The 14,492-nt window shown below is 48.7% G+C and overlaps 1 protein-coding gene across 1 annotated transcript in view; it reads right to left on the bottom strand.

Annotated features, from left to right (window-relative positions):
- Positions 1 to 14,492, bottom strand: part of PDE2A (phosphodiesterase 2A) — a 294,371-nt gene that overhangs the window by 27,837 nt on the left and 252,042 nt on the right. Inside the window, exons 7-14 of the mRNA XM_066619415.1 lie at positions 12,679 to 12,738; positions 11,214 to 11,373; positions 9,708 to 9,760; positions 7,938 to 8,012; positions 7,038 to 7,079; positions 3,450 to 3,518; positions 1,257 to 1,387; positions 323 to 434 (exon numbers count right to left, since the gene is read on the bottom strand). Coding sequence (XP_066475512.1) covers positions 323 to 434; positions 1,257 to 1,387; positions 3,450 to 3,518; positions 7,038 to 7,079; positions 7,938 to 8,012; positions 9,708 to 9,760; positions 11,214 to 11,373; positions 12,679 to 12,738 — 702 coding nt within the window. The remainder of the gene's footprint in view (positions 1 to 322; positions 435 to 1,256; positions 1,388 to 3,449; positions 3,519 to 7,037; positions 7,080 to 7,937; positions 8,013 to 9,707; positions 9,761 to 11,213; positions 11,374 to 12,678; positions 12,739 to 14,492) is intronic.

The raw sequence follows: 14,492 nt of genomic DNA, 5'->3' as shown, positions 1-14,492 counted from the left end.
GATGCCATTTTTGGAATCAGCTCCCCAAATATATTCAGGAATAGGCCTAACTTTTAAGACAGCAAAATGTGTGTTGGACTATGTTATTATAGTATAAAGAATATTTATACACCACTTTTCAACAGTCCCCGTCCCCAGCAATGGAGAGACATGTTGTGTTGACAAAGGCTCCATGTGCTGCTAAAAGCCACCTAGCCTGCCCTGAAGACCTTCACAGTGGGCAGTGGCAAAGCCACTAGGAAATGTTGAAAAGCTTGGCTGACCTCTGCTGCAGTCTGTAGACCCCCACCCAGGGGCACAGCCCCACCTGGGTGTCCCTTACCTGACACTCGCACTTGAGCTTCTGCTCCTTTTGAAAGGCCAGCGTGCTGGTCAGCACTGTGGAGGTGTAGCAGAAGCAGTGCTGGATCTTGTGTTCATCAACTTCAGTATAGCTGCAGGAAGGAGGCAAAGTCACAAAGGCGGGTGAGCCCCAGCATATCTGGTGGGGCAACTCATGGCTGAGCCAAGAGGCACCCCCATTTCACTAGACAGGGCGGGCACTGAGTTACTGACCAGGGATGCTGTGTGAGGAGGAGGCAGCATCACTCCCAGGGGACATGACTCAGAAGGGGAGAGGGAAGGGCCCTCAGACCACAGGCAGATGCTGTGCAAAACTTAGTGCTTTGCACCCCCTCTAGCTGTGCTACTGCCAGCAGTTAAATGCTTTCCAGCACAGATGAATGTCAACCAGGGCCTCAGAGGAATTTTATCAGGTTCCTTTTGGGCCCCTTTGCAAAGAGGGAGGGGCGAAACAGAGCTGGGGAGGTTGGTGATATGCAAGCAGAATAGGGGAAGGGAGGGGCAAAACAGGGGAGGGTAAAGACAGCTGGAAAAGTCTTTGGAGCCCAGGACTACCAACCCAAGCAGCATCAGTAGTGTCCCCAGCATCCCATGCAGACAACAAAAGTCTGAGTCGATAGGAAAACATAAGATCCCAGGAAATTTCTGGGCCCCCTCCTTTGGTTCCTGGGCCCCCCTTTGGACCCTGGGCCCAGGTACAAATTACCCCCTTTACCCCCTCTCCTAGGCCCTGATGTCAACTATCACATTCTTCCAAAAAACCATTCACTGGAATAAATGCATCCAAATGTAGATATCAGGGATTTGGTGGTCCTCATCACAGCAAGTGTGTGCATCTTCAACCCTGAATTTTATGAAGGAGGGAGAATCCCAGGACAGTCCTGGGGGTGATCCCGCTTGACTCCATGACTCACCTCTCTCCTCCGAGCTTGTTGAAGGCACAGGCCAAGGCCACCACCTGGGAGGTGGCCCTGCTGATGACTGGGACGCACAGCATGGCTGTCACCTCAAAGCCCAGCATGCTGTTCAGCTGCTTGTGCTCTTCCTGGCAGGGAGAGAAAGAACAGAGCACCCAGGTGAGACCAGCCCTGCAGCACTTCTCTCTCTACGCAAGCCTGTGACAGCGGCGCACCACTTGAGGCTTCTCACACAAGTGAATGCTCCTCCACACACACAAATTCCTGCACACAGAAAGCAAACATGGCAAGGAAAGGGGGTTTCAGCCCAGCCTTCTCCTTGACGTGCTGAAATGGTGTGTGATAGAGCACGTCATCAGGCGAGCCTCCCTCCCACCCACCTGCCAAAACACAGGTTCATGGAGAGCCAGGGTTATGTCCCATAAGGGTGTGCGATCTTCCCATTTTGCATCTGGATGACAGGCTTGCACACATGTCCCGCTGCTTATGCCATTGCTTAAAACTAGCCCCCCCCCCCCATCCACCTGTGAGGCTGTGCATTAAGGCCATCCTTTTGACATTATAGTGGTTGAGGCACGTCAAGGAAAGATTCAAGCCAGCCTTGCCTCCTCACAGTGACCGGCTGCTTGAGAGTGTTTGCTGTTCTCACACTTCCTACAGCAAGGTTTGATCGTATCCAAATTTATCTGAATTGAATGAATCAATTTATTGATCAGTTTAATGATGATCAATCAACTGTCAGTGAGCAGCTGTATTCCCAATGTTTTAAATGTCCTTCCCCACAGCGGAAACCTGTTGCTTCTTGTCCTATCCTTGGTGGACAAGCCAAATAACTGCTTTTCCCTCTTTTTTCTTTCAAAAGTATTTGAAGACCATCAGCATCTTCCCACTGAGCCTTCTTCTGTCTGGGCTGAAGCAGCCGAGTCATACCTATATTTACTTGTGGCTCCTTCTCTGCCTTGCCCAGCTATGCTCCAGAAGGGCTCCCAGAGAGGCCGCAGCTCTCCAAGGCCACCTTGGGTGAGCTGGATCTTGTGAGATAAAATCTAGCCTTGATCTGCAAGTAGCAAGTGCTGAAGAAAACTCCCTTGCCTTGAAATCCTCTCCCAGTGGTTGACTGCAGAACAAAAGCACTCTTCCTCCCTAATTGGGATCTACTCTGTTTAAACATTATTTAATGTTCTGCCTCGAGGCCCAATTAAGGAGCCCTCAATGAAGTGCTCAGGACATCTTTGCCATCAGTTAGATGGATGGTTGGAGTAACATTGTGTTGCAATTAACACTGCATCTTGGCTGAAAGCAGGTCAGGGAGAAGGCAGATGTGACAGTTAACTGAACAGAGTGGTTGGAAGTGGCTCGGCTACTGGTGCATTTGTAGCGTGAAACTGTAAAATGCAATTCCTGCAGCATTGTGAGCACCTGTCACAGCTCACAATGACAGGACTGTAAGGTCAGCACACCAAGCACTTGTTACACAGACAACATTTTACTTTTGTTTATTGCTCTTTGCTTCAAGGAGTGCAGGAGACACGCATTTAAACCTGCCTCCCAAACCTTTGTGCTGGGTGCAACTGTCATCACAAACAAGGCTGAGCTTGGAGAATTACTGAACTACTGGAAGTGGAAGCATTCTGAACCCAATACAATCAAAGGGAAACTCAATTCCGCTTTCCGTTTTTGCACACTGAGTCAATGGATTGTACTGGGTGAATTTCTTGCAACTGCCTTTAACTGACAGAGCTATTTCCTGAGCCAGCTACAGTTGTAGCAGGCCTGAGTTCTTTGCAGCATTGCAATATGCACCACAACCGGAATGAAGACTCATTGGTGGCGTCCTGTTTTCCTGGCTCACTGAGTTAACTCATGTAATTTCTACTCCAACCCCCTGCCTGTAGCAGGAAATCCTCCCAGAGTATCCCCACTGGTGCTCCCCTTCCATCTACGTCGGCTTCTCTTGGAAAACAGCATTCCAGGATGGTCTACTTTCCTTAATGGACAAAAGGGCTGGATAAAAAGTACCCTGCTAAGGTCAGAAACACACCAAACGCCTCTCTCATTCGAGTTTAACTCAGGAGACAGCAGCAGAGACACTGTGCTCCCCCTCCCCAGACACAGAGCACAGCATGCTGGTGGGATCCAGGGCCTGTAGAAAGAGCAGCCAAGTCACGCTAAGCACTTGGGCTGACCTACCAGGCTGATGTCTTGCAGAGTGATTGATGTCTTCTCTTCCACAACCTTGCCCAGGTGCCCAACTGTCAACTGTGCGGAAGAAAGAGAGTTATGGGGAGGGACAGGCAACAGGACCTGAGACATGGGCTTGGAAATTAGGTCAGTTATACCACATCCATAAGACCACAGACTTGCAGCTGCGGAAATCAACCCAGGGCGCAATCCTAACCCCTTATGTCAATACTTTCCGGCACTGGCATAGCGGTGCCAATGGGACATGTGCTGCATCCTGCAGTTGGGTGTCACTCACGGAGGCCTCCTCAAAGTAAGGGAAGGTTTGTTCCCATACCTCAGAGCTGCACTGCCCTTATATCAGTGCTGGAAAGCATTGACATAAGGGGTTAGGATTGCGTCCCCAGAAGAATAAACACACTGCCCTGGTTGCATATTTGCCACCAATAAACTTGATCAGAATCCCAGCATCACTGGGTAACTATACAACAGCGGTGCAGAAAGCCCCCACTCTCACCACACTGAATGTGTCCAACAAGAGGCTTAAAGGGGCAACCAAGCCGCAATCTTCATGAACAGCCTTAATTCTGAGTCACCAGAATGGCAGAAGCTTCACTGGTCCAGGGATGATGTTGGCCCCAAGTTGATCACAGGGCTGGGCTGGGTTGCACATCATTGATTTAAATGCCTTTATTTTGCCAGGCATCACCTGGCAGGACAAAGTTCCAAACAACACAGTCCTGGAACATGCTGGAATCCCTAGCATGTATGCACTGCTGAAACAGAGACGCCTGCGTTGGCTCGGTCATGTTGTGAGAATGGATGATGGCCGGATCCCAAAGGATCTCCTCTATGGAAAACTCGTGCAAGGAAAGCGCCCTACAGGTAGACCACAGCTGCGATACAAGGACATCTGCAAGAGGGATCTGAAGGCCTTAGGAGTGGACCTCAACAGGTGGGAAACCCTGGCCTCTGAGCGGCCCGCTTGGAGGCAGGCTGTGCAGCATGGCCTTTCCCAGTTTGAAGAGACACTTGGCCAACAGTCTGAGGCCAAGAGGCAAAGAAGGAAGGCCCATCGCCAGGGAGACAGACCAGGGACAGACTGCACTTGCTCCCAGTGTGGAAGGGATTGTCACTCCCAAATCGGCCTCTTCAGCCACACTGGACGCTGTTCCAGAACCACCTTTCAGAGCGCAATACCAGAGTCTTTCGAGACTGAAGGTTGCCAACAACCTTGAGGAAGAAAAGTTGGGCCACTCAGCAGCTGTTGGTGTGTTTTTCTCCCAAGGACCTCATTGTAATGGGAGCTGAACAAAGCCTGGCCTATCACAAGGGATGCAAACGTCACCTTTTCTTTTGATTAATGACACAGCCCTGGAGTTCTTTAACAGAAACAACTGTGTTCCACTTGAGCATAGCTATGTACAGCACACTGCCACTGGTATGCACTCAGCATCTGACAACACCCTTATCACCGAGCCATGCAGGACCACACTGAGGACTTCTGAGGGCTATGAATATTTCAGCTGGAGGAGATAATGTACTGCACATAAAGCGAGGAGACAGATGCTCCCAAGTTCTCACCACAAGGTTTTGGAGCACAAACATCACTTAACCTCCTGCTGTCACCAAGTCCTGTGTGTCATTATCTGCTCTCTGCTCAGCCATCTGGAGGACCAATCAAGCTGGCTGTCTATTGAGCCAAGGCACAACCCATGCAAATGGCGTGGGGAGTATCCCATCAGCTCCCAGGGGCTGCCCCAGTGTCAGTATGTTGGTGGTGGGAGTGGGAGGGGAAGGTCTGGGAGCATTCTGGGATAGTGAGTGGCCTGGAGGAGGCGGGTCTTGGCAGCAAAAGTGCAGGCCAGATCATCCCCAATTTTCTAACCCCCTGCCCCCATCCTCTCCTTGGACAAGTGCCTGCAAAATAACTGGCATGAGTCCAAGGAGATCCATAAGCATCCAGAAGACCTATGCAGTGGTAAGTAAAAAAAGCTGGACTTCTTATTCCTTTCAACTCATCCCTTTCATGCATATGCGATCTGCTGGCATGACTGCACGCTATGGAGTGGCAGGGGATGGAATTGGGCTATTAGGCAATCTCCAAGGTCAACTGAGAGAGGCCACAGAAGTTTGCTGTCCCCCTAACTTGCAAGTTTCAAGGGTGCCTAAAGAGACATGAGATGTCTTGTCTGTCCAGAGATTGCCCAAAGCCAGAGGAAGCCTCCTTCTCCTGAGTGAGACCATTGGTCTACAGAGCTCAGCATCATCTTATCAAGTTTGTTGTGTCACCTGTGTCCACGGTGCTTTACAAGGAATGAGCGGACAGGTTCCTTGAGGGGCTTGCAATCAAGATGACATAAGAGAGATAACAGAAGAATGGAAGCAGGGTACAGAGGGAAGAATAAGGGTTCTTTCACCTACAGCATCTAGAGCAGCTCTCCATGGCCTGGGGGGTTTGTCATCACTTCCTATCTAACCTTTTAGTGGTGATGCCAGGGGTGGAAACTGGGACACCTCATGTGCAAGGCCTGTGATCTACTACTTGAGTCACCTGGGGGGGGGAGGGAATGTGTTTGTGACCTGCTTTTTAATGCCCTTGCTGTCCTCTGGAATCACCACCTGCTGATAGAGATCCATTGTTTGAAAAGAAAGGTATGTAAATAATGGAAAGAAAGCAGTAGAGTCCCTCTCCCCTTGGAGAACAGAGGTTGACTAATTAAGGCGCAATTCACCATTAATCCCCCAGCTGTGCTGAACAGGAAATAGTAAAGATGTTGAAGTAGCAAGACATACTCTTTTCATGGAAATTGGGCCAGGAGGCTTTGAAAACTGGGTGAAGAGCTTTTTATTTCCTCAGGCAGTCATTTGAGGAGCTTCTTCTGCTGTTTCACCACAAACACCCATTTGCTGAAGGACAGGACACCAGCCCAACAAATAAATAAAAAAGATACGCCCCTTTGGAGTATCATTTTAAGATAAAATGTGTGCCTGCATGCGTAAATGCCAGTGTGCTCTTGCTGGTTCCCACCTTATGAAAAAGTAGCTGCCCTCCCTGGTGCTTTCATTGTGGGGGGGGGGCTGTTCTGGCTTTTGTTCCATCTTCACTGACAACCCTCTCACCTGCCAATCAGGCACTTTTCCTCCGCAGAGCCTTGGTCTGGCTGCCAGTCAGAGCCTACCTCTGAAAAAGGACAGGGTTGGTGACAGGTGCATTTTTTTTCAGACCAGCCAGCGAAGAGGTTCCATCTGCCCAGTGTAGGCTCCCAGATTGAAAGCACCATCAGGGAGTCCCCTTAGATAACCACATGCCTTGCACCCAGACTAATGTTCTCTCCTCTCCTAGGCAAAGGGGTCTACCAACCAGGCAACCACAGATCCTCCAATGAGAGGTGCTGTGTACTGAACCTGGGGGCTTCTGCCTGCACCACCACTGAGACGGGAGGCAGGCAGGGGAGGGCACCAGGTCTTGACTATCCTTTGTATCGCATAACTCTATCAGGTCTGTCCTGTCCATGCATCCCTCCTCCCCAAAATTGGTTGACAGGCTGGAAACCAGGGTCTGCATATGTGAACAGACAACATTTAACAACTCACTGGGAAGCTGATCTCTTCTTCCAACACTTTATCTCCAACAACCTGCAAGGAATAGAACCGCGAGACAAAGAAGGAATCAAAGAAAGCAACAAGTGCGCATCTTGAGAGTGATGGAGGCGAGACAGAATTTAATTTTTAAAACAAAAGGATCCATGAATCACTCATGTACAGTATGCATGGAAAGAATCTGTGTTCATTTCAGTTACGTGTACTTAGGTTCATTTCCATCAGGGGATGAAGAGTGGGAGAGGGGCGTGCATGCAGCAAGGGACCTGTACAAGATGATCTCCCAGGCTGACTTGTAATCTCTCTGCTATTTGCTCGGTTTTCATTTGTTGGTCTTCATAAAGATAAAACAGAAGGTGTTTGGGTATGTTTGAAAGACTACGTGAAATAAAGAAGTCTTCTATTTAAACTTTTCAAAATGCTCTAGAGGTGTGGCAGTTGCCTGCCTTTCCTGCCCCAATAAGAAAGAGAGTTCACTCCTGGCTGTGTTCAGAGATGCTGTTCAGAGATGCTGACAGATCATGTGGGAGAACACAAGTTGTCCCCCCATGTCCCATTCACAGAGGATTGCACTCTTTTGTCTGTCCATGTTGATTATGGCAAATTACAAGCACCCTTGATGGCCTACGTGCAGTCGCAGATGGATGAGGATACCTAAACCACCCATAAACATAATCCATCCTATAATCAACCTGACTGTGAGTATCTCAGGGCAGTTTACGACTAAGAGATCATGCGTGCACCATAAGGCAGGACTGCAGGAATATGGCTGGAGGAAGGGAGAGGGGTGGCTCTTGTAGGGAACATGACTGCTCAGAAGTTCAGCACACCTGGACACTTCTATAAAGGTGGACCCCTTTTAAGCTGAATGCTCAAAGATTCCTTAAAACTTACCTGACAGAAAAGTTGGTGGTTATCCTCTGACACCAACAGAAGGCAGCAACATGGAGACTGGGTCTCCTGTTTCAGCTATGAGAGAGTGAGAGAGAGAGAGTGAGAGTGAGTGTGCGCTGGGCAGTTTTCACAGTGAACAATGATGGGAAGGACCCTGTAGATTTGGGGGTATTACAGCATCCTTAGTTGGTTTAATTTAGCCAGGAATCAACCCAGAACATATTTTCTACATGGAGTTTTCCCTTCTGTGACTAACAGCACCTTTAGGGGTGAGGGTGATATAGGTGGAGGCTGTGGTACCATGTCGTGAGAATGGATGATGGCCGGATCCCAAAGGATCTCCTCTATGGAGAACTTGTGCAGGGAAAGCGCCCTACAGGTAGACCACAGCTGCGATACAAGGACATCTGCAAGAGGGATCTGAAGGCCTTAGGGATGGACCTCAACAAGTGGGAAACCCTGGCCTCTGAGCGGCCCGCTTAGAGGCAGGCTGTGCAGCATGGCCTTTCCCAGTTTGAAGAGACACTTGACCAACAGTCTGAGGCAAAGAGGCAAAGAAGGAAGGCCCATAGCCAGGGTGACAGACCAGGGACAGACTGCACTTGCTCCCAGTGCAGAAGGGATTGTCACTCCCGGATTGGCCTTTTCAGCCACACTAGACGCTGTTCCAGAACCACCATTCAGAGCACGAATACCAGAGTCTTTCGAGACTGAAGGTTGCCAACTGTGGTACTCCATCCAAGTGGCAAAGTATCAGGCTCTGCTCCCTCTGTGCTGCTGACCCCATTTGAACCATGATCTCCACAACAACTGCTTTTAGAAAAAGACATGGAGAATTGCAATCCCATGTTGCACCTAGTTGGGCCCTTGGCTGCGAGATCTAACGCATGGGTGAAGAAACAGCCCAGGTTCCTCAAAGAACTTCTCCAAAGCTGCACATTATGTTGGGGTGAGATGATACAGCTCTTTGCCTGGGTTTCAGCTTGCAGGGAGAGGATGTTTGTCAGGGCTCAGGGCCTGGAAGCAGGAAGGGCAGTAGCCTTCCAGCTTAGAGCCACCCACAGCCGGAAGCTATTTCTAGGCAAGGGAAAGCTTTCAGATATCACATGAACAACTGCATGTTTTGCCTGCAAGGCAAATAGTAGCAGGGAGGGCATTTTTAATTGGGAAAATGATATGGGGAGAAAAGGGTTAACTCCCTTCCTTCCCATCATTGTGGCACCAATCCAACCCCCTCCCCCCAGGGCAGATACGAACAGTTTAAAAAAAATGCTGTTCAGGAAGGACTAAAGTGCAGAGAAATTTTATGAGGCTTCAAAACAGCGCCATAAACTCTTTACACAGCCCTGACAGATGGCAAGGATGTGGGCCGGAATGCTGGGCGCTGCTGCTTGCTGCTTTTACTGTCTCTCCCAAACTTGGAAGAGGAGCAAGAACAGCTGTTGGCGAACATCTTTCTTGTTAACACTTTCGTTGTAGGGGCTTAGAACATGTTGTCTCTGTCACATCAGAAAATAAAAAGCAGCACAGCTTTCAGACTATTCAGATGATGCTGGGGCTGTATTGCGATCTTCTCCAGGAATTTTCATTTCTAAGACTAGGCTTAGAAACTAGGCCACTAGAAATGTGCCACTAGGCTTCACTGCCTTCACACATACTTAAGACCTGCCTTGCTGAGGTTACTGGAAGCAGAAAGGCTCCTTTCTTTAGACTGGAGATTGCGAGCAGCAGAAGACAAACAAGGCCAGGTTAAGGGCCCCAAATACTCACATAATTGATCACTTTGAGCTGGAGGGAGGCTGCATCCAAGTCGTAGAGCTCTCCTGCAAAACCACCAAAGGAAAACATCTTGTGATCACACCTTCTGGTTAGGGGACAGCAGATGGCGGGATGGCTGCCACAACGCGTGAGTCTGGGGATGGCAGACCTGCATCCTGTGACCAGGAGCCTGGGCCAACTGCAGGGAGAGAACTAGGCCACTGGAGCACCCACCCAAAGCTACAGTTTCCCTGGGGTAAGCCTTGTCACTTGCACTGGATGCCCCCTTGTGTACTCAGAATAGCTGAGTTTCCTTCTCTGCTGCAAACAGCAGCTTCTACAGCTCTGACCTGCCAGCCAGCAATTACAGGAAGAAAGGAAAACGATGTGACTGGCACAATTCTTTGCTCGCATCTCTGGACTGGGACCATTGGGAGAAAATAGGTGGAGGAAAAGGAACTTATCAAGCACATTTTCCCATCTCCTCACTGGAATCTGCATTCAGAAATGCAAAATGATGCTCCCCTTGTTTGAACTGGTCATGGGTGACAGACGATTTTGCATGACTGAGTCAGATCCTTGTCTTGTCTTGCATGGTGCTCTCTACTCTGGCACTCCAGGATGATCCCAGGCAGAAAGGGGGCTTTCCCATCACCTGTTCCCTGAGATCACAGAGAGCGAACCTGGGACTTCTGCACACAGAGCAGGTGCTCCTAAGGCCCCTCTCCAAGACAGTATTAGCACTCCCAGTGCAGCAGGTCAATACAACACACTTAAAAGTGCCATTTTACAATAGTCCCCAGGTATAGCTGTGAAGCGTTTAGCGTCTTGGCAGTTCCACGGCTAATGTTGAACTTCACTATCATCCAAATACATATATGAATGAGACTTAGGATTCAAATTTTCAAAATCTCCCCCCAAATCCCATTTAACCCTTTGGCGATTTTAAATTTTAAGGTTCCAGTGCTTAGCTTTTAGTGATTTTTATTTTTGCTAAATTTTACATCTGGGTTATTTTTGTTTGTTTCAGCTGTTAATTTGTCTGCATTTCATAACTTTCAGGCTTCTTTCCATCCCTGCACACACACACTCCCCCCCAATGTTACAGGAAGTCATTGTCTGCAAAACAGCGTCTGGCAGAAGACAGACTATAGAGGTATTATTTTAGAACTGCAACCCATCTCAAAGAGGGATCACTGCTCATGATTGTCCATTCATTCCACTTTTGTTTCCATTTGAACACATGATGGATTTTTGTATTGTTTTAAAAAAAAACAACCCTGCAAATCTATTGGGCCAGAGGCGACAGTGGAATAAAAGAAATGTCTGTATACCGTGGGGAGCGGTAACACACTCAAACAACTTCCGACTCTTCTAAAAAGTATTGCCTGTCTCTAGCTGCTCTTTATCGCCCCCCTCCCCCAGCTGTAGCATTTTGTGGTTCAAAATTGTGGCCACCTAGCTGACGCTTGCTTTCCCATCCTGCAGAATCCTTTGATGCCCAACTCCCAACCTTACCACACAACTGCAGAATCTTGCGGTCTAGGTCACTGTAGCTGCCCTTGGGTGCCCTCTCGGTTTTTGCCAGGGAGTTCTGGGATGAGCTGGTGGACAGGCTGACCTGAGGCCAAGGCTGCAGTTTTTGCAGGCATAGGATGCGCTTGTAGGACACCAGGATCTGCAAGAAATCACATTGGCAGCAGCAGGATAAATGGGTTTGTCAGCCCCATGGCACATATTTCCTGAGTGGCGAAGAAGGGGCTGTAACCTGGGGTGCAGCAGATGCTTTGCACAAAGAAGGATCCAGGTTTCAGCTTGGCACCTTCACTTAAAGAGACTCTGGGGCCAGGGCCAGGTTGTGGCCAGCACCCAGGCAGCTCCCTCAATCTCCTCTGCATACACACAGAAACGTCCTCTCCACAGCTGTCATTTCTGTTATGGGTCCTGGGACTGCACACAAACTCAGGGGCTAAGTTCCAGGGAGCCTCTGGCCAAGTGAAGCCCCTTATTCTGTCACAGACGTTCTGTGCTGTCTCTTAGTTGTTCCTTAGTTGGAATCTTAGTTGTTCCTCCCCAGTAAAATGGTCATCAGGGACTTTCCTCAAGGAATTGATACAAAAAGGAATAAAGGAAAGATTGGAAGGCCCTTTGCATATGAAAAATTATAATATACATAATAAGTAATTGTTAATAATTGATCATGTGTATGACCAGCTTTTTTTTTTTTTAATTCTCTAGAAATTTGGTCCAGATACGAAGCACCATGGAAGACCCACAGAAGGGGCTCTTTATGCACTACATAGAGAGTGTGAATAGGAGGTGCTCCAGCCCCCTCTCTGATTATTTGGGTGGCTATTTTCTGCTTCTTTTCCAGTTCAACAGTATCCTTTTTTAGACTTGGCAATCAGAACTTCCTACAGTGTTCCAAGCATGGCTGCACCATAGAGTTGTATCAGGGCATTATAACAGTAGTATTGTTAGGCCAGTGGCACAGAATGGGGTGGTGGGAAGCAGAATCAACTCCCTTCCTCGTGGCCCACTTTTCTTCCATCAGGGACAGTCATCCACCAAGACACTGATCATGCTTAGAGCTGCTTCGCTTAGCCAGGAGACTGGCAGGCTCCAGAGCCCTCAGCCCCAAGATACAGGTCAGTTAGCAACCAAGAGGGGACCTGGCCTGAGTGTAAATTGGACCAGGTGGCTCCCTTTCACTGGGGCTCCTGCAAAAAAACTGCAATCCCTGTGATCTTCAGTAGGGGAACAGGTGAAGCAATGTCAGGATCCAAGTTAACAAGCAAACTGCGGACACTTGTACCCTCCCAGAATGCCCCTGCAGTGTCGGGAAGGGGGAAGAGAAGGGCTGCGACACAGAGGTGGCTCTGAAGGGACAGGGCCAGAGATCTGTGTGCGTAAAGCAGTCTCTGCGTAAGGAAGATCTAGGTATCCACATGGAAGCCCCCACAGGCTCTTGCTTGGCACTCACATGCTTCTCCAAGGCTCGCAGGTTCAGCTCATCAGGTTCAGAGAGGTGGCCGCAGTGCACCTTGGGAGAAGAAAGAAACAGCATGAAGCGGTCCTGCAGTGGGGCAGAGAACATTCCAGCTCAGAGGCAATGTGTGCAACCTTTCCAAGACAAAGGAGATGTGACCGACCCAAAGCATAACTCACTTGGTGTGGCTTCTCCTCTCTGAGCAGCATAACTGACATTCCCACTCACGTTTTCTCTGCCGATGCTCACACCCAGGTGGCAAGTTTGCAAGGCTGTCCCTGACCCTGGCATGTCACAAAAGTCTTTCTATGTGCCCAGCAGTGCTGGATCCATTTTCAGAAAGCAGGGAGCTGTGAATCCAGCCCGGGATCGGCCAGGGGAACCTGCAAATCCTGCAAGAAATCTGGCTGGGATTCCATTCTGTGGTTTTCTATAGTAGTTAACTGTTCATTCTGTCTGCTCTCTCTAACCACCACCCATTGAAATGATATTTGAAACAAGTTGTTCTGTAATATTTGCTAACTGTCACAAGGTGTCACTATAGTTCTGTGCACTGACCAAAAGAAGTGTTAATTTGCTAGAAAACAGATCCCTTGAAAAGGATGCCCCCCATTATGGGGAGGGAAGGAGGTGGGTACAAACCTTTTAAACAAACAAACAAACAAACAAACAAACAAACAAACAAACAAACAAACAAACAAACAAACAAACAAAATAGCTGGCCTCTTGTTTATTCTCGGTGGCAGGGAGGACAGCAATTTTTTCCATTTCTGTTCCACAAGACTGTGCTTATTTTGTACAAACCAGCAATCAAAGGCTGGGGGTGAGATTGAGATCTGAAGCAATAGACAGAGACATGAGAGACTCTTTAAGGAAAACGTTTTGTTCCTGGAAGCAACAAGGAGGCATGTTCTTTCCCCCATGTGCATTTCAAAGACCTACATGGAGTGTAGATCAGAGAAACAACCACATCATCACCACATGGTGCCAACAGGTATTTTTATGCAAGAACCTTCCTCTCCGGCCTCTGAAGATGGCCATTGTTTACAGATCTGTCAAGATGAGATCAGAACTGTTTGTACTTTGTGGATTTGTTCATGCTGTGACAGGTTCCTTGCAGGCACGGAGATATCCAGGGCCAGAGCTCCAGGGTTTAGCTTCCTTTGGATGAAAGAGCTGGGAAGTGTCTGCTTTAGCCACAAGTCTGCAAGAAGGGGTGGCAAAGAGGCACTCCCTACAGGTAGCTGATTTCCAGGAGGCATCTTGTCTACCTTCTCCTAAGAATGGGCACTTGAGTCCCATCGACCCGACTTGTGGAAACTCAAGTTCAGCCAGGACAAGGGGGAGGGAGTGGCCTCTCTTGTCCATCTAGGAAGGATTGAACGATCCATTGGATTTTTCTCTGTAAACCGCTTTGTGAACTTTTAGTTGAAAAGCGGTATATAAATACTGTTAATAATAATAATTAATAATAATCCATTGGATGAAGGATGGATGGCCTAACTCTTTTTCTGGATGAGAGAGTGGAGAAGGAGGAGCCCAATGCATGGGGGAGGAGTTCTTGCAATAGAAACTAGTGGCTGAATACAAGCCTAGGGAGCGGGCAAAGGAGGCAGGCAAACCAGAGGGAGATGGTTCCTTGCAATAGAAGAGGACCACCTTCACAGTGGTGGTGGGGGGTCTTCACTGGGGTTTGTATGGAACCGATCATTTGTCTGCACTGCTGCCCTCACTCGAATAGCAGCACAGCTTTGTTTACATGAATGAAATGAAAATGGTGGTTGAAGTGAAGGACTTCAACCCATCAC

The sequence above is a fragment of the Tiliqua scincoides genome, chromosome 3 (genome assembly GCF_035046505.1).
Source record: "Tiliqua scincoides isolate rTilSci1 chromosome 3, rTilSci1.hap2, whole genome shotgun sequence".
Lineage (NCBI taxonomy): Eukaryota > Metazoa > Chordata > Lepidosauria > Squamata > Scincidae > Tiliqua > Tiliqua scincoides.
This window is presented reverse-complemented; position numbering and strand designations above follow the sequence as displayed.